At 30.8% G+C, this 21815-nt stretch overlaps 1 protein-coding gene across 2 annotated transcripts in view; it reads right to left on the bottom strand.

Annotated features, from left to right (window-relative positions):
• Positions 1-21815, bottom strand: part of LOC142330064 (uncharacterized) — a 43098-nt gene that overhangs the window by 2361 nt on the left and 18922 nt on the right. For both annotated transcript variants that reach the window (XR_012757671.1, XM_075375097.1), the window contains exons 6-10: positions 16208-16367; positions 13962-14341; positions 9892-10128; positions 5249-5329; positions 2861-2923 (exon numbers count right to left, since the gene is read on the bottom strand). Coding sequence is in view for 1 of the 2 variants with exons in the window: in XM_075375097.1 (XP_075231212.1) it covers positions 2861-2923; positions 5249-5329; positions 9892-10128; positions 13962-14341; positions 16208-16367 (921 nt within the window). In the remaining variant the exon portion in view is untranslated. The remainder of the gene's footprint in view (positions 1-2860; positions 2924-5248; positions 5330-9891; positions 10129-13961; positions 14342-16207; positions 16368-21815) is intronic.

Here is a 21815-nt window from a genome sequence, read left to right as displayed (position 1 = left end):
AGTTAAAGAAATATCAGCTGTTTAGTAAAGAAGTAATGCCAAGAATTAATTTTAGGTAATCAAGCACAAGCAGCAAGGTGGTTCTACCCTTCCCATATACAATAAGAAATATTAACCATATATCAACTGTACTGGAATTCACAATTTCATCAAATAATTAAATAGCTGACAGGAAAGTTCAAGCTACACAGTTGTAAAAAAAACATATATAAAAATATCAACCTTATCATTTACTTTCATGAAATTTCAAATTCTTTTAGGATTATTTTGGTAACATTTAAAAAGTGATATCTCTGCCCCATTACCACAGTGGAATGAGTTTTAAAAAGTACCCAATAATTAATTTAATTATAGTACTAAAAAATGACACTATCTATTAAAGATGTTTATTGAAAAGGAGTAAAATTAATAAAAACAAAGATTTATTTCAAACCTTTAAGGATAATCTATTTTAATTCATCCTGACTCCCACAGGAAAGAACTCATTTTGAGACGATCCTGGTCACACCACCTCCTCTATTCCTAGCCCTGATAGGCTTTATTGAAAGTTGTCTTTGACCCTCTAAATCTGACAACACATCAGTCATCAATTTGGACTCTGTCAAGATGTAACTGATCCAAATGCTTGGGCAGACATTTTCATCAGTATGTTTATACAACATTATTGTCTTCATATGGCCTCTTCTAATCACGACCACCTACCATAACTTAAAACCCTTAACTAGCAAATTAAGATTCGCAGAAGTGGGATCCCTGCGCCTTCCTCTAACAATGAAGGTTTCAGACAAAAACTCTTCCCATATCTAACTTTAATTAGACTATGTACTCAGATCATTACTTGACCGAGTCTTTAAACACCAAAAATACTATCTTAAGTGAAAAAAGAGAGTTAAATCTACTGAGGCCATCAGAAAACTTATTTGATTTTCATTTTCAACATCATAGAGATATTGAAAGTATAGGGCCTGTAAGTACATTCATGTGTGCATTATTTGTGCATATAAACACAATTTTTATAAATAAAATGTTCCTAAACTAAGTCTGCTGGGACTTTTATGAAAGGGTAAGTATATTTATACATTCATGTGTGTATAATTTAAAAAAATACACAAACTTAATTAAACAAATCACTCCTACTAAGTTTATAGTATTAAATACTTAAACTTCCTTTAAACTTTACTTTTATATTTTCAACGACAGTACAAACATATCTCAATATAGGGAACTTATTTTCTTAATATAACAAAGCACATGTAAAAGAGGCTAGACATACTAGTCAAAGTTTAAACAGAACTGTACAGTGCCAAGGGAACTGGTATTATCCCAAAGAAAAGTACCAGTCATTTGGAAAGTTCTCAGACTGATACAGATATGGTACTTCTAATTTGACCAAATCAATATGATATTTGCCAGCCCTTTGGCCATTGAATAAAGCAAAAACATTTTGAAGTTTTTGAAAAATGGATATAATTGAAGTTATAAAGAACTTTATATATTGTTTATTAAATTCCTGTTAATATATTCTTCAGATTTAATTTTCCACAATAATAAATTTAATATACTTTAATAAATTTTCTAAGTATTTTCATTCAAACACAATTTAGACTAATAGTACAATAAAACATGTGAAAATTATGGAAAAAGTAAATAATATAAGTAGTACAAAAGCAAACAAAGAGAATATCACAAGATTAAATATAGATAAAGCACAGCTATATACAAAATGAAGTAAATTGAACCTGTGCTAGTAAAATATCTTTCTGAACTCAATACCCTTATTTTCATTACATCTACCATATTAAAGATTCAAAACTAAATTCATTAAATATATAAACTTTTGCCAATGAGCTTGACACCTTTTATTCTTGTTCACTGGGTCAGAACAGAATATTCAAGACTTACATACTGTTTACAGTAATAAAAAAAAAATTTGCACTCTTCACTTACATTCACTTCTGCCATCTTACTGTAAACAGTAACATTAAAAAAAAACATTAACTGTAAAAAAGATTTTAATCTGATAAGCACATATTGAGGTAACCAAATATTTTTGCTAACTCTGCAATGTTTATTCAATCATCTGGTTAAACTATTAATTCCACTACGACTGTCTTAATGCAACTATGACATTACTTCTTTAACAAATATTGCAAATGTTTCCTTTGGAGATTTTTTCTAGCCAACAAACAGAAGTCAGACCTTAAATTTTTATTATAGTCGCTGCTACTTCAATAAACATTTTAAAATGTATAAGTATAATGTCTAGAACTGATCTGATCAATGAATGTGATTTCAACTGATGTTTGATTTTGGCCATTAAGTTTGAAAAAACATTAAAGAATACTAAAGAAAACTATTGAATTGTTGAAATAACACTAATCAGAAATTGTTTTTGACTTAGCGGTGCCAGCTGTTAATCAAACAAACTTTAATGAGTAACAAACTACTGACAAAAGAAACTTCGTTCAAACATCTAATAGATAAGAGTTTTGCAACATTTTATAACATATGTACAAAATGTTTGACCCCCTTCTTTCTTCATACATATTTCAGAGAAAAATCTAGCTAATACATATAATCACAACTTCTACAGGCAAAAGATTTCAACTGTTTAATGAATTACCTACTCTTATAGTTAAATGGAACTGGCTGGGATTGTTAATTTCAGAAAATCCATGATGAAAAACTTTGGTAACGTTATCTCATCTAAGGAGTTTTAGCAATTAAAGGACTTCAACTGAAGTCAATCAATTGACTGATTTCAATTTCTAAAAGACTACTACTTTTTATAAGATATGCAAGATAAAATAATGAGATAAAATTATAAAATAAGAATGTAGATTTTAAAACAACTACTAACCATGACGTTTTCAGTTCTGTTCTTCTTAAAAGGAGATGTATTATTTTCCACTGATAATTTTCTCTGAAAACACAAATATATTAGTATAACGAACATTCAAATTTTAAGAAAAACTAACAAAAATAATAATTATTAAGATAAATGTTTTATTTTTCATGTATTAAATATACTACTTACTATATGCAACTAAAGAAGATAGATGATTCAAAAAAGATCAAAATGAGTCATTACAAATGCCATAAATGATTGCATAAATACAGGGTAATTTAACTTGTGTTACTGCCGCTATCCAAAAAAAAATTTAACTCCGATTCCTGGGCAAAGAGTAAAATAAAACCATACTGAAATTTTAGGAACCCAAATCAAGGAATAAAATTGATGGTTTCTTATGAGTTTTGAATCTGAAAAATTGAAAAAACAGATTCCAGAATCATATTTCCAGTAATTTTCATATCAGATAAAACAAAAATTTGTTGTCTAAAAACACCTTTTTTAATGTTTATAATACAAAATATTTGTTAAATAAATGCATAAATTTATTATCAAAACTTGGGGAGAATTTAATTCTGAGAAAATTGAAGTAAAAAAGCCCAATAAAAAACAGATCACCAACAATTACCATATGAAAATGAAGGGATTACATGTACAAAGCATGTTTGATTTCCTACAAAGAGCAGTAATACAAAAAAGTGTTGTATTTAAGATAAAATAAAAAAAACATTACTAATGTACACATAATAAAGTTTATGCATCTCTCTTGAATTCACTGTCAAATTGAAAATTTGAGAAATTATGATTTTGTAAGTTGGCGTCACAGAAATCAGCTGGCCAGCAAGCTCTTTATGTTGTATCATCAGGCATTGCATGTTTTGCATTACTGCTGTGAATTGTTGCTGTACAGTGTAGTTTAAGAGTGTTTGTTTTAATTGCAATACCTTTGTTATTTACGGCTGAGGAATACACCAACATGATATTTATCTTCGGGCGTGTGATGGAAACACAACTGCTGCTGTTACAGAATATAAGATGTTTTCCTAACTGCAGAGTTCCAAATCCTAAAACAGTCAGTGGACTTTCAATACGCTATGAAAAACAAGTACACTTCCCAGCATTAGTATTCACCCTGGCCATTCTACCCATCATCAATGTTGATATTGTGGAACCATTAACAAGGCTAATCAATGCAATCCAGGTGTTAGTACATGATATCTTTCCTGGCGAATCAAAGTTTCCCAAAGTATGGTGTGGAGGATACTTTGTAACAATAAGCTGTATCCTTACAGAGTACAAAATCTTTAACAAAAAAATCCTCTTTTGTTTGCAATAAATATTGCAAACAAAGAAGAGGATTTTTTTGGCATACATGGTTGCGGTAACTTCCTGCTTTGCATTAAAGACCTCCTTCATAGTAGCATTAGGTTTGCTATGCAGTTCTTTTAAATAATTATATATCCTATAAATCGTTCTTTTAGATTGGTTCCGAAGTTGAAGACTGTTTGCTGCCATTTTAACTTTCACACTTACATAATTAAAATAACATAACTTTCACAACTTGATCAACAAAAGAAACTACCCTTCTGACTGATATAAAACCATAAACTTAAGTGATCGAAACTGTATTACAAAACAAAAGTTACCTATAAGGTGACAAACATGATGTAATATCTTGAAATAGTAAACATAGACTATTTAAAATAAACTGAATAACATAAATGATAATTATGCCAGTTTTTTATTTAACAAAACATTTGCGTCTGTAGGTGACAAGTAGTTACAACACTTGCAAACTTCCAATTTTTTACAATGACATAATCTTATTGTGTACGTAAAATATCTCGTGTGGTTATTGAAAAATTTGATTTCAATTTTTGTGATTCAGTTATCTACACTGAGAATACTAATTTTTGTGTGAGCTTATTAGATTTCTAATGAATAGTAAATTATGGATATGGTGATGTATACGCGCTCTGGACTGCTGCAGAATATGATTGGTGGGGTGGGACAAGATGAGAGTCGCATGACCAACACCTGCATAATTTCAAATCTATTATAACTAAAACAGTCATCATCAACATTCACGAATGTACATTCATGAACATGGATGCCATCAAGAGGAAGTTACAGTTATAAAAAACACATAATAAATAGCTTTTTGGTAGTCAATAAAAATATGGAAACATAAGTTTTAATTTCATTACATTTAAATCACCTTTTCATTGTACTATCTGTATATAACTTTTATAATCCTATTATTTTTGCAATAACTTATAGTTTTTGAGTGAGTATTATTTTTAGAGTATTGTAATTATTATTATTAACAACAAACATGCTTAGGTAATCCATGAACTAACAGTTAATCAAAAGAAGAAATAAGCAGTTTATATGTACCTTCTTTTCTTGTTGAGTTGCAATATTTTGTTTATTGTTTCCCATAACAGGTTTCTTTCCAGTTTGAAGTTTGGCAGTTTTCTGTGACAAAAAGATTTATACTATATTAAAAAAATGTCTTTTAAAAGTGAGGTCCTTTCTTATTTTTATTTTGTCATAACACACTGGGCAGTATTTTCTTAATTCTGATTTGTTTTCTAGATGTTGCCATGTAATGAATATAGCATAGGTGCAAGTGGAGCGTTTGCTCTTGAATGGTGGTCTGTTGTCGGGTGGGTCATCAGTAGAGGAATGGGAAGGGATATGGTGATATTGGAGGTGCAAAGCTTTGTATAGGAAGAAAGTAAAACATTTCATTTGTAAAAAAATTAAATTTTAAAATAACTTATCTTTTTCTAAATACAATTAACAATTATAAAAAATTACTAAGTTGCTATTTTCATCTCAGCTGTCCAACAGCTTACTAATATTACATTTTTCTCCTATTACTATTACTACTACTACTTCTACCACCAATGATTTTGAAGTACAAAAACTCGCTTCATATACAGTATGTCTGAAAAGTTCCTAAACAAAAATAAAGATTTAAAGATAAACAAATTTACTCCCATCAGCCCTCTACATAAAACCCTTCTCTAGTTATACACTACTTGCAGCACCAGTAGAGCCCGTCAAACACTCAGGAGAAATCACTTTGTGGGATCGCCTTTAACTGCTCAGTGTAAGCTCTTTGGATGGTTTGAATGTAGTCAAAAAAGCGACCTTTCATCTTCAACTTGAGTTTTGGGAACAGAAAATAGTCTACTGGAGCCAAGCCGAGTGGGATAAGACAGTGATTTGATTTGCGGCGTAATAACATGTTAAAACTGTTGCCATGTGAGCCGCGGCAATGTCATACAAGAGAGTCCAACTGCCAGGATCCTGGTACTCAGGCTGGATTCGACGCATTTCATTACTTCGAAATAAAATTTAGAATTCATGGTTTGACCAGTTGGGATAAATTCATGATGAATTAGACTCTTTGAATCTAAGAATTCAATCAACATCGTTTTCACTCTTGATTTTTGCTGCTGACTTTTGCAGTTTTTGTGCTCCAGGACTCAACTAAGCAGTAGATTGACGCTTTGCAAATGATACATGAAGCTTCAGCTGTCATCCCCAGTTAGAATTGTTTGCAAAAAATTCAGGATACTATCGGCAGTTTCAACAAAGTCTTGCACATAAGAAAGATGCACCTGCTTTTTTCTTCAGTCAAGAAGTGTGGAACGAAACAAGACCACACCTTCCAGCAGTTCATTTCTTCTGTTAGAATTGCACATATGTGTCTTTATTGACACAAGTTTAGTTCTTCTGCTGTGGCCCGAAGGGTAAGATGAGGTTGTTCAAACAGGAGCACATGCACTTTCACAATGTTTTCGAGCTGTTGATGGCCTCCCGTTTCATTTGTCATCATCCAACGACTCTACCATCTTTAAACCACTTCCACTAAATGTATGTTGTGACTTCATTACTGAATGCTTGCTATATCGTAGATTAATTTCAACAAAAGATTTTTGAAGTCTTTATTTATTATCTAATCCGTCATGTAACATAGGTCATTTCCTTATTGAAATAAAAAACATTCATTCAGTTACTGGCCATTTGATTAATGGGTATTTCAGTCAGTAATGAAGTAAACCACGACTTGACTGATAGATTTTTTTACAGTATTAAGTAAATTACTCACTTCAAATTAATCAGGAAATATATAACCCAGCTAGTATAATGCCTTTGAGTGCTTGTGGACACGGCAGAGAAGAGCAGAAAGTTACATGAACAATGGACTCAGCCGTGTCCAGTATAATTCCACACTACATATCGATAAAAAAATCATTAAAAAAAACCCACTAAAAACAATGAAAATTGGGGAGTTAGATATACCACCACCTCTCAGCAAGAACATCCACACCCAACTCAAACAGATTAACATCTTGGAGTGCCAAACGGCACCTGCAATTCTTTGTTCTTTATGAGTCTTAATTTCGGAAGTGCTGTCAGTAAAATATGATTTTAATGCTTTGTAAGGTTACTAACAGTGGGTACAACCATTACTATTTTGAATACACAAGCTAGTATGAAGGTTTCATTTTGGTGACTGTGTTGAACTTCAATTATTATAGAAAATCCATCAAGGTAATGAAATTTTTTGTCTTATAATTTCTCTTTGCCAAATGTATTATTACTTTGGTTAGTGATCGAAAAATCATATGACATTTTAGTTTTTCTATAATCCGAATAGTTATTTTATTAACTGTAACTAAACATAGCAGGGGTCAAAGCAGCACCACTAAGCATCTATGCTGCTGATTTGCCCAATGTTGATTTATTAGTTAGTTATTTTAGTTTTTATAATCATTATAATTTTTAGACATATAATTCAAATGTCTAATAACAAACAAAAATACTACAGCAATACAACTTGTAAAGTGAGTTTTCGAATATTTCTACCATAACGTTAACATTTAAAGATATCTGGGAAAAGTTTTCATAGATTATTCACAAAATAACTTTTTTATCATTATTTTTTTTATAAAACAGTATATGTGAAACTGATTCACAATGGCGGTTTTCAGGACTCTGAACATGAATGAAATACTGATGATACTAGAAGATGAAGTTCTTATTACTTCTGATGAATCTATATTTATTGAACAACCTGATCCCACGGTACATTCAGATGAAAATTCAGCTGATAAATAACTTGAGCAAACATCAGCTACTTGCTGGAGAAGTAATTTTTTCTGATTCGCGGAGAATTGAAGCTGATGAATCTATTGGTTTTGTACTTGATAACATACCTGTTAGTCAACATCATAGTAATGATTCAGATAGCCCTTCTTGTTCAAGTCGTAATAATGACAGAAGTATTGCTTCAACATCCTGTCTTTCTAGTAGGCTAAAGCATCACCATGTAAAAAAAAAAAAAATTGGACAAACATGTAAGTTCTTCCACAAATTAATTATACAAAATATAGCGAATGTCTCCATGTGATATTTTCAAATTATTTTTGATGATTAGGTCCTAAATGTATTAGTAACTGAGCCTAACCATTAAACCCTTTTTACAAATAGCCCGAATCCTTTTATTTTCTTGGTATACTAATTTTGTCTAGTTACAATATACTGCCAGGTTAACGTGATACTGGGAAACAAGTTCTGAAATGAAAAATGAACTTGTGTACAGGTGAAGATATACATGAGAAGGTATCGGTTTCTGTCAATAAATCAGTAATTCATACTGTAAACAACATAGACTGTTGCAAATGACAAATGTGAAAATTTTGCCATATTGTAAATCTTTTAAAAAGTTTTGTAGAAAATTTTATAAAAAAAAAATACAATATTAAAGAATAAAAATTCCACATTTTTAGTTTTACATTAAATTCTAAACAAAAACAATGAGGCACCTAGCGGTGTCATACGGCGGCAATTTCTGCTCAAGCCCCGCAAGGCAGTATAAGCACCTAGCGATGCCAAGCAGCATCCACTGACTTTTGGCACTAATGTTTACATATGGCTTCAATAAATAATATAAAGACCACTTTTGTAGTGAAAATAACATAATGAAAGGATATTTATACTAAAAAAAGTAAGTGTTACCAAAGATTAAATCAGACATTAACAGGTTAAATTAAAACTGCTGCAAACTTATCCACGTTAAGTAATTGCTCCAAACACGAGTACAGGTGAGCACTGCATTCAAAACTTACATAAAGCAGAGATTTCTGCCAATTTTAATGACAATTCTTCTTTGCTTTTGAATTTTTTACCAGCTCTTCTCATAGTTGACTAATATATTTTTTGAAAATTCAAATAATCCATTAACATATTGACAACTGTATTAATAAAATTTAATATTACATGAAATATAAACCACCAAAACAGTAATTAGTTAAGTTAAACTTACTGCATTAATTTTCAATAATCTATTTTCATGTACCTGCATCTTCTATTAGTATTGAATTCTATAATTACATTTTGTTGTGCAGTACTGGAGAGTAAGATTTACACATACATTCATAATACAATTTAAAATAAAAGATAAATCACTAAAAGAATCATATTTTAAATTAGTTATATAATTTAATACCAACTGAACATGCGAATATCATGAAAATTGATAAATGGAAATTAATAAAGTTTTTAACTCATCTAATTACTGTGTTTTGGTGGTTTATATTTCGTGTAATATTAAAGTGCTGTTAAAGAGAATAGTTCAATGTGAAATCAATCTTCAGTGAGGAAAAATACAAAAACAAAATTGTTTAAAACCGCTTCATTGAAATTGTTGACTTTGTTTTAAACTTACCCAAGAAATAAGGCTATAATTAATCTTACTCACTCATTTTTTAACATAATCTTTTAATAACAGCCTGGGAATGTTGAAATTGCAATGTTAAGAAAAGCAGATACGTCTTATGTAAAATTTTCAATTCCTACACATCTTCATATAAACTGAAACTCTACAACAATAGAACAGACTAAAATGTGGTATAAAAATCTACATTTAACATCAAATGGTTCATAAAATTTCAATAAGAGCAAAAAATGTCATTGGAATAACATTTGCTAAACATAAAAAGATAATTGAAATAAATTAATACTTTAATTTGTGTTTCTTCTTCATCCTCATTTTCCTCATCATCAGATGCTGTGGACCATTCATTCTCCATTTCTTTTAAATACTCTTCTTCTGCTTTTGCCCCTACATCATCACTTTCATCATCATCATTTTCATCACTTTCATCGTCATCATCACTATTATCTTCATTACTGTCATTCCTTTTTAAATTTTTTTGTACAGAAGTGACATTAACAGATGATGCTTTTCGGACTGATTTCTTGGAAAAAAAACAATAAAAATCAATAATCGGAAAAATTAAAATATTAACAATAAATAGTAAAAATAAAAATTTGCATGCTTGAAAATTAGTTTACTTATTCACACAAAATTATAAATACCATAATAATAATCCCTTATTGTTAACCGAATTAAAACAATACTAATAATGGAAAAAAATGTTTTAAATTACTGTATACAGATTTAGAAGTCGCCTTATTGAAGAATTGAATTATTAAGGTAAATAACAAAGAAATAAGTTTTTTCTGTATCTAATATTTAAAAAAATTAATTTTGCTTCTTTTGTTTTTACCAACTGTAACTCTTGTGCTTATCTATTAACTGAACATGGGTAAAAGATACATACAGCCCACTAATTAGAATACACATATTAAATAATTGCATTGCAATATGAATGGTATTTGAAATAAAACAATGAAAAAAGATAAATAGTTACTAACATATGTATAGATTATTAAATTTATGAACATATAGAAATGCACATGATGATAATAATTTGTTGTTTATTTGCAAGTGGACATTAACAGATGTTTTGGATATAACAAAAATTTTGGGATGTTTTTGTCCATGACAGTGATAAAAATGATTTAAAACTATTAAATATTTAATGCCAATGTGAGCCAAATTTAAATAACATAAATAAGTTTTTCAATCACTTCTGTGACTATTGCTCACTCTGACATCAGCTGTCAGTCAGTATCTTGACTTAGGAAAATATATTGTTAAATACAGTCTAAATATGTGTCTACACATTTCATAAATTGTTATTTGGTAATTGTTTTTTCAATATGTCTGAGTCTTAATGATGCTTTTCATGATGATATTACTAGAATGTTGCATTTGTTAATGTCTGTGGATTTAAAATTTGGATATATGAAGTGGTCGGCAAATGTTGTGACTATGTTGTTATGAAGTGCTAATACATTTTCATTAGATTTTGTATGCTACTTGTCTGATATAAAACACAGTGTGGTTTAATTTATAATCATAGGACAATGTGTTTATGATTGCATTCCTTGAGTGATTATTTCATTTTATTTCTAATTGTAAAGGCTACATGGTCCCTTGAAACTATAGAGCAATTTTCTACGGTTTATATTTTGTACAAGAGTGAACAAAGTTAAAATAATATTATATTAACCTGAATTTTAACTCTACTCTTACATTTTATTTTGATCATCAGAATCATAAAAATTAATGAAATCATTGTCAGAGTCCAATTAGAAAAATGCTCACTAATGCTTAAAAGAGGGATTCATTTAAAATCTATGAAGTTCCACACACTTTCTTGTTCATTTATACACATACATACATCCTGAATCTACAGTTGAAGGGAATATAACTTTTTTAAGGAGTACCACTTAGGTCTTATACATTCACCAAATCATTTTATGTATAAAGGATAAAATTACAGATTGTATTACCTACACATAATTCTTCCACTTGCTAAATAAACAAAAATTGTACTCTGATTTCTACTGGCAAAATTTTAAATGGTAAACTGGAAGGGAGGAGTAAAACAGTTAACCCTGTTATAGATTTCTCTATATTTTTAACTTTTTGAAAAATTATTATAAATTAAAATATTACATCTAATTATGTTACCTCAAAAGTGAAGATAGACAAACGGTTTTAAGTAATAAATAAAATAACCAATTATACATTAAAATCACTTATTAGGTACTAGATTGACCATCTACTTACTGACATAGCATGCAAATTCACAAAGAATATCTGCTAAATGGGAAATCAAAAACTAACTGACCTGTAATCTTCCATCGTTTTTGTGGACTGGAATAATTGTTTATTTTAAGAATCTTCAAGGCACATCCATATTGTACATTATACAGTTAAGTGAAAAGTTAGGCAACCTTGAATTCATTAATCCACTGAAGTGTGAAATTTACTTTTAGATTGACACTAATGTTGATGGATGGGGTGATAATACTTGATGGGATCATTTACATGCACATAATTAAATTACCTCTCCCTTTCTCTCAGTTATATTTTAAACTGCAAATGTTTTTAAAGTGCCAGAAAAAATTTAGAATTTGCTGTAGCTCTTCCTCAATTACAAATATCCAATAACTTAAAACTTTAAGCATAATCACTCGTTTTAGAAAAACTGGTAGTGTAGATGAACAAAAACAGCCGAGTTGTTACAGTTTTAAATGACTCTCTAGACATGTTCATGCTTTTGTCAAAGTGATCCCCTCAAAAGTCAATAAGAAGACTATCTCAACAGATTTGAATATCTAACCAAAGTGTTTGCAAAGCCACAAAGAAATTAAAATTACACCTGTACTATAGTCAAATCGTGCCAGAACTGGGAATCCAATCATTGAAAAAGAATCGATTACAGCAAATGGTTTGTGTTTTTTTATGGCAATATTAAGATCTTGGAAACATTTCTAAGTAACATGATATGGTTTCATCTAAGTGATTATGTTAACTCCCAGAATAATTGATACTAGTGTAGGGAACCTTCCGTTTCCCACGAGAGTACAGTGTATTAAAAAAAAAATCAAGAGTTTGGTTTCTCCACAGAAGACACTTCTGTGAAGTAATTCTTACTCTGGCCCCTAACCAAGAGTGGAAGGTCCTACCAATAGCTAAGCTACTGCCAGCATAGCTCTCAGGACCAGTGGAGCACACAAGCCCCAGCATCATCAAGATCCTTTACTTCCTAAGTGGGAGTTGAAGAGAAAATGAACATTAAGTTATTGTACAAAAAGATGAGTTCCTTAGCTCTTTATTCCAGAGAACAAAGAATTATCTAGAACTTGTTTTACTTTATCTTTTACAATACATTTAATATTTCATAGAATAAAATGAAAAGACCGAAATGCTATCAGATTTTGAATTTCTTTTATTTTTGTAATTCATCACTATAAATTATATCAAATGGTTATGAAAATCAAAGCTGAACCATATAACAATGTAAGGTGTTAACAATTTATATATATATATTACGACAGTAAATTTAGACCAAGTAAAATAAATTTCTTTGTATAAATTTTAAGTATCCTATATTGTTAATATAATGATTTCTTAGGAAAAAACCTTCGGAAGATGAAAATATTTCTTGTACTCATTCAAAAATAATTTTTTTTTTCAAATTCAGATTGTCAAATTTATTATGTTGGGACTTTCAATTTTGATCTTTTATCGTTTTATGAAACTATAAATTTTAATTTTCTTAAAAAAAATCTACAGTTAACAGTTTGAATAAATCACTATCCACAAAATATTATCATTGTAAAATAATAATGTTAACAGCATCTAAATAAAATATATGAGAAAGGAATTACATTTTTTTTCATATCTTTTTACCTAACAGATTTTTTTAAATTAATATTTTAAATTAAGATAATTTAAATTAAAAAAAAATATACTATTAAAATACAAATACACATAGTAGTTAGTTGGTTCTGTAAATGAGTTAAGAAGACAAAACAGATGTTAGTATGGGTGGTCGCTGAGTTCATAAACCAAGCTTAATCTTCACATTAAGAAATGATCTATTTTAAAGTAAATTGTAACAAAAACTAAATACTTACAAAAAAACTTTTTTGTTTCAGTGTATATTTGTTTTTAACAAATTTTATGTAATGGTGCTTAAAAATGACTTAATTTACCACTATTTAAAAAACATTTTCCTTAAAATTTCATGCTATATTTTGAATTATATTCAAAATATAATTCAAAATATATTTGAATTATATTTAAAAAATTAAAAATCTAATGCAATCTGTTATATTGTTCGGTAGTAAGGCAAACATAATACAAATTGAGTAATTACAGTACACTAACATTATTCAGTGAAGGTGGATGATGATGATCATCATCATCATCATCATCATCATCATCATCATCATCATCATCATCATCATCATTAATTTCAAAATCAGATGTTTCTTCATCAGATTCATCTTTATTCTCCTCTTCATCTTCTTCATCATCATCATCATCTTCTTCTTCAACTTCCATAGAAACATTCTTTTTAATATCAGAAATATCTTGTTGGTTTTTCTTATTGTTTCTTTTTCGTTCCTTTTTAACAACTGTTACTATACCGTCGGGACTGACTTTTACTGTAGCATCATCAACAGTACTTAGTTCACCAAAGACAGGTTCAGACATTCTTGGTCTAACAGGTTTCATAACAGGTGTTTCAATATCATTTGGTGACACTGCAACATTAAAGTTAAATTTACAAAATATCCAAATTAAGATAGTATTTCATTTCTGAAAGAAAATTTTTTTTTTTTTTAATTTGGAACATGTCCATTCATGTAGATGTGACTGCCTAAATGCAGAAAATAATGATTAAAATTATGGTAATTTAATAAAAAGTCTTACATGATAACAAGAAGTTAATTGTTAAGTAATGTACCTGTTAAATAATAATAAAAAATTTAGATTAAGTAAAACACAATACCAATTATCAACTTCAGTCTGCTATTTTACTTTACTGCAGTTTGGAATATGAAGCAAGCATTTCATTTTCAACTCTTTCCTGACTCTCTGAATAACATGGACTATTTATACACTCAGGCCTGATAGGCATAATAATCTCATAATTACTTTTTAAGTCATGTATAAATATAATATGGAATGATTCCTTGATTAATTAATTTAATTTGCTATGTAACACTTTAACATACCTCCTACTCGGACATTTTAATTAAATTAACAAGGAGAAGAGAAAAGGAAGATGACAACAGTATTGGTGACATGTTCAGACAGGAACTGTTTGTTGAATAACTCTTACCTGCATTTCATACTTTATAAGAGCACACCATGAAAACTAATGTTTATGTACACTTATCAAATCAAGTTTGTACAAGCAAAATTACTATAAATTAAATACAATTAAAAATGTAATATTATAATCCCACTGCAAAGACTATTGAATACGAACATTTCTGCGATTTTAGCTAAAATCTTCCTTGTAACATTTCCATTTCTGCTTACAAACATTTTTACATTTAGTTATTATTCTTATTTCACTATAGATTTAGTGCTCTTTGGGTCTATGAATCTACAACTGAAATTTCAGGTATGCCAATGCATTCATAAAAGCTTAAAAAAGTCCTTATTCATTTACTTATGCAATGGTTTTTTTAACCCTGGAACATAAATTAAATAATCTAGTAACATTAAAAACAATAGTTATAAAATATAATACATAAAAGTTAAATTGCAATTTAATTTTGACAAATACGGATGTCAATCTAGTATTATTTTTAAAGATACATGCTTTTTTCTTCAGATAAAATCCTGAATTAAAATTCCAATTGAGAAGGTTAAATAAAAAATATTTAGTGCCAATATTAAGAAAATTTCAAATAATGAAAGTAAAAATCAAACCTCTAAGATGAAGAGACAGTGAAATCAATGTTAATGTATTTTTTTAAAATCTGCTAATGACAAAAAACCTTTAAGAAGCTGTTTTTTTCATAACCAATCCATTGTTGGCCTTACAATCTATTGTTAGCTTATTTTTTATATGATAAATCAATTTTTGTCATTTTTTTTGTTCAGAAAACATAAATAACCAATGCTGATACTTTGTAATAATTTAACCTTGTTTTCTAACAAATTTAAAAAAATTCCTTTATCCATATCTCTAAACGATTGCCAAGAAAGTGCAATTTTTGCATCATCAGAAAAGCAATTAGTTTCATCCTTGTAAAAACAAATCACTTTGGGGTGCTAATAATCATGGGTGTAAAGATTTTTGATGTTTATACGATTCTAGTCAAACAATCAGTTAAATATTAATATAAAACAATCAAGAAGTGCTGTAGATAAAAACAATATGTACCATAAAGAAGAGATTTGTAATATGACTACTTATTTTATTTATAATATAGCCTCATTAAATTTGTTTTTAATTAATCACACCATGGAATGAATGGTTGCCTTAAAACCTGCAAAGGTCCTGTGTACTTCTTTACAACATGATATAAATGGATGATATGGTACAAAATATTATGAAACATGTGATCAACTATTTTAAATTACCGCAAAAGATAATTATAATATGAATATACCATTTGATAAGTAAACTGGAAAAGCAGCACTCTTTGCAGTCTTTATGCTGAGTAAACGTACATTTTTCCAACCACCAGGTAATTTTTTATCATCAATTGCATCTGCTACTGCTTTTATATTTTCAGCAATTAGTTTAGCTGGAAAATTTGTATTCCCGATCTGAAAATTATAAATATAAAAAAAAATATAAGATTCAGTTTCAACAGACCTGAGTAGATAAACATTGATTGTATGCAATAGCACTAGTCTGTAAATATTAATCTTAAATTTTTTTTTTAAATAAAATAAAAAAACAATATTTTCTCATTACTCTTCATCATTTTATTTATTAATTTAAAAGTGTGCTGAGTTTTTCACAGTTATTAACAAGTTTTTAAATATAGGTTCCTTCTGTAATATGTACATGGCAGGCATATTTAATTGATGGAATAATAATAATAATTGATGGAATACTCAGACTAAGATTACCTGAAGGCTCGTAAATAGTTGCTTATGCCGATGATTTGGCTATATTTATTGAAGCCAAAACTGAACGTGACCTTGAAGTTGCCGGTAATGAAGTGCTAACATTGGTTAACAACTGGCTCTCGGACCGACCGACCAACTATCCTTGTCTTTAGATAAATGCCACTATATTTTTCTGGCTGGAAGAAGGCGACTCAGAGACCTAAATCTCCGCGTGGGCGATCGTAGACTAGACCGTGTGGCAGTAACAAAATATCTTGGTGTCATTATAGACCCAGCTCTAAAGTTTAGTCCTCATCTCGCACAGAAATGTAAAGAGGTCGAGAATACCACAAAGGCTTTAACAAGATTGTTGGCTGAACATGAAGCTCCACGTGCATCTAGGCGGCGGGTCATTGCCTCAACTTTAACCTCTGTATTATTGTATGCTGCACCTATATGGGAAAAAGCACTTTGTGTTGCAAGAAATGTCACAAGACTTAGAACTCTGCATAGGCAAGCTCTTATAAACATCACTTCTGCATACCGCACCATCTCTTACGATGCGGCTTGTGTATTATCATCGGTTCCCCCTATCGACCTCTTAGTTAAAGAGCGATCACTTAGGTATCGTGGCATGCCAAAACAAGAAGCCCAAGCCAACATCAGGCGCATATGGCAGGACAGATGGAATCTTTCCACTAAAGCTACATGGACCAGGAGATTGATACCCGACTTGGGCATGTGGCTTGATAGAGGACACGGGGAGATTGGTTATTATCTTACTCAAATACTTTCTGGGCACGGTAGCTTCGAATATTATTTACATCGATTTGGTAGAAGACCAGCACCTATTTGCATGTTCTGCCAGGATTCGGATACTGCCGAACATACTCTGTTCTACTGCAATAGATGGACTATACATAGACGACGTGCAGGGCTGCAAGAATTAAATCCGGAGAATCTGCTTCTTTTTCTCCTGCGATCCACTGACAATTGGAACAAAATGGAGGAGTTTGCCAAGATAGTGCTAAAGGCTAAAGATGATGTAGCCCTTTTAAGAGGCCATTGAGGCCCCGTGGTAATTAGTAGTTTAATATGTTCATTAAGGCAAGCAACTATGAGGAGAAGATCATTCCTTCGTTTGGGGATCATAACAACTGGGTAATTAAAAGACAGAGACCCGGTTCCCTCGGCGGGGGCTAGGGACGGCTTTGTCGGGCCTGGTTCTCTGTCGGGGGGGGCTTGAGACAGGCACATTAAAACAAAAGATCCAACCAGGAAGGCTGACCTGCTGTGTCGGACGTACAGCCGGCGGGTGGGGAGGCCTCCTTTGATTTTAAAGGACACTTTCCCGGGCTGCGCATACTTGAATGGATACCCGGCCCGGGGAAGTAGGGAGAAAAAAAAGGCATATTTAATGATTCTAACTTTATGATGTTTTATTTTCTATTATTAATAAAATTGCTTGCATTTTTTCTTTTCTTTATTTTTTAAATTCTGAACATATTATTATAACTTTTTTGTATTGTTGTAAGTTTCATTAATTATTTTTGATCCATTTTTCGGATATTAATATCTAAAAGAGAATGACCAAACTGAGATACCAACAGCAACAGTGATTAGGATGATGAAAATAATTACACAAAGGGGATAATGCCAGTTATTTACTTCTATACATATATATTTTTTTACTAGAACTGGTTCAGACTGTAAAAATATTGTTTAATTCATTTGTTATTATTTTAAACTCAATTAATGAAGTATTGTTATTAATAATAAATTTATAAAAAAGTAAATTTTTTCCTTTAAAATATGCCTTGACAAATTTATTCCTGGTGTAAAAAAATTTTCTATGGATTCTATTAAAAAAAAACAAAAAAAAAAACGCACAAATCTGATTGTATCGCGGAAATACTTTATAATAGCATGAGTTAACAAAAACAGTTGAATGAGTATAGCCTTTGCCTCTTCTTCAATTAATCCCTGCTTGAAAAACCTTCCTAACACTAATATTTATTGGTGACTCATTTTTATTTAATGTGAGGCAGTATTTGCCTCACATTAAATACAATATATATTTCTCTCTGAATTATGGGACCTTGCCGATTGTGAGGGGGCTTGAGTACTGAGTGATACACAGTAGCTGGGCCGAAGGTGCAACCACATCAGAAAGGTACCTGTTGAGAGCCAGACTAAGAAATGATTCCTGAAAGAGGACAGCAGCTCATTTAGTAGTTGTTAAGGAACAGGAGGACTTAAATGGCCATATCAACATCACTCAATCTTCTGAGTACATGGAAAACTACAGCTGTTTTTTTCCAAGAAAATGCAACTCTGCATTTTCAAGTACAAAGATGGAGGCGCCTTCCATGGTAAAATATTCCAGAGGTAAACTAGTCCCCTGTTTGGATCTCCAGGTGGGGAGTACTAAGGGATCACCAGAAAATTAAAAAATAACATTCTACGAGTCGGAGCGTGGAATGTGAGAAATCTAAAAACAGTTGGTAGGTTAGAAAATTTAAACAGGGGAATGGATAGGTAAAATGTAGATGTAGTAGGAATTAGCAAGGCTCAGTGGGAAGAGAAAAACAACTTTTGGTCAGGTGATTTTAGAATAATTAATTCAGCTTCAAATAAAGGACAGGCAGGAGTAGGTTTTATAATGAAGGAAAAATATAGGAAAGAGAGTAAAGTATTTCAAAATGCATAGCAATAGAATCATTATATAATAAGGATTAAATCAAAACCTAAGCCAACAACTGTTAACTTCTATATGCCTACAAGTGGCCATGATGATAATGATGAGGTAGAGTGTGTATACAAAGAAATTGACAAAGCAATTAAACACATAAAGGGGGATGAAAATTTAATAATAGTTGGAGATTGGAATGCAAACATCAGAAAAGGCAAGGAAGGAAACATTGTGGGTGAATATGGGCAGGCAAAAGGAATGAAAGACTGACTTATAGAGTTTTCCACATAAAGTAAAGTTTTCCATAAAGTATAATTTAGTAATTGGCAACACCCAATTTAAAAATCATAATGGAAGAATATACACATGGATAAAGCCATGTGATACTGCAAGATATCACATGGATTATATCATGGTTAAGCAAAGATTTAGAAATCAACTTGTCAACTGCAAAGCTTACCCTGGAGCAGATATTGATAGCAACCATAATTTAGTGATAATTAAATGTAGATTGGGGTTTAAAAACCTGAAGAAAAGGTGTCAGATGAATCAGTGGAATTTAGAGAAGCTTGAGGAAGAGGAGGTAAAAAAGATTTTTGAGGAGGACATCGCAAGAAGTCTGAGTAAAAAAACATAAGGTAGGAAATATAGAAGAAGAATGAAAGAATTTTAAAAAGGAAATTCTTAAATCAGCAGAAGCGAAATTAAGCAGAATACAGAGAACTGATAAAAACCTTGGATGTCAGAGGATATATTGCAGCTGATGGATGAATGTAGAAAATATCAGAATGCTAGTGAAGAAGAAAGTAAAAGTTACTATTAACAATTTAGAAATATTATAAACAGGAAGTGCAAACTAGCGAAAGAAGAGTGGATTAAAGAAAAGTGTTCAGAAGCAGAAAGAGAAATGAACATGGTAAATAGCAGACATGAAAGTTAAGGAAAATTTTGTTGTATATAAATTAAAATATAATAATACATTAAACAAAGATGGTACACAAATTTATAATACAAAAGGAAAGGTTGCTAGGTGGGTGGAATATATTGAAGAGTTATACGTGGGGGGGGGGGGAATGAATTAGAAAATGGTGTTATAGAGAAAGAGGAGGAAGTCAAAAAGGATGAAAGGGGAGAAACACTCCTGGAATAAACGGAATACCTGCAGAATTACTGTTCAGTGCAGTTGAGGAAGCGATAGATTATACTAACTGGTGCAATATCTACGAAAAAGGGAAACTTCTGTCAGACTTCAAAAAGTGTTATAGTCGTGATACCAAAGAAAGCAGGAGCAGATAAATGTGAAGAATACAGAACAATTAGCTTAACTAGTCACGCATAAAAAATTTGAACTAGAATTCTGTGCAGAAGAATTGAGAGAAGAGTAGAAGAAGTTTAGGGGAAGACCAATTTGTTTCAGGAAAGGTATAGGGATAGGGAAAGCAATTTTAGTGCTGATATTAATAGTAGAAGGAAGATTAAAGAAAAAACCAACATACTTTGCATTTATAGATCTAGAAAAGGTATTCAATAATGTGGACCAGAATAAAATGATCAGCATTTTAAAAAAATTAGGGTTCAAATACAGAGATAGAAGAACAATAGCTACCGAAACCAAACAGCTACAGTAATAATTGAAGAACATAAGAAAGAAGCCGTAATAAAAAATGAAGTTTGACAAGGATGTTCCCTGTCCCTGTTACTCTTTAACCTGTTAAATGCCGTTAACCCAATAACAGGGATTTGAAAGGCTATTCTTTTGCCGCCTGTAAAATATGAACCGATCGTTCTATTCATAAGCTGTTATTATCGTTGGAAAGAACAGATTTCAATCTTTAACGTTATGTAGTTTGTATCTGTACATTGTAAAGGGAAATTTTGTTATAGAAATTTGAAGTTGCATCACTGAGGCCAGCGAAGGAAGCCGGTCGTGTGAATATGCTATGAAAAACATCTTCCACTGCAACCTCATACGTTAGCTTTGTATTCAGTAGGAATCGTTCGTTTTCGTAGAGCGTAGCAACATCGGGATCATTCGGTTAGTGTTATTTCTAACAGAGTTGGTCGAGTTACAAGTGGGAGGGGGATTTTTTGTCAACGTTTACGCAAACTCTTGTGTAGGCTTAGCCTTTTGTCCAAAAAGCTTGTACCATTACTCAATGTATAGAACAAAGATAGGAGGAGAATGAGAATAAATTGTCACTTTATATCACTCCAGCAGGGTGGGGCTGAATTTTATCATTTTCGCATTGTTGCCAAGCGACCCCACGTGTCCCGGTCTCGCCATTCACGTTAGTTTTCATTTTATCTTACTCAAATTTGGCCCGATTTGGGCCAAATTTATTTATTTTTTATCTGCGAAATGTGCTGTATAAAACTGTGTATAAAAATTTTTTTCCGATAAAAAAATTTTTGCTCTGGAAAGGGTTAAACGAAGAAAGTCACATATTGTTTCCAAATTTTTTTATGCT

This window comes from Lycorma delicatula, chromosome 9 (assembly GCF_047948215.1).
Source record: "Lycorma delicatula isolate Av1 chromosome 9, ASM4794821v1, whole genome shotgun sequence".
Taxonomy (NCBI): domain Eukaryota; kingdom Metazoa; phylum Arthropoda; class Insecta; order Hemiptera; family Fulgoridae; genus Lycorma; species Lycorma delicatula.
The sequence above is the reverse complement of the archived record's forward strand: the minus strand, read 5'-3'. Positions and strand labels throughout refer to the sequence as shown.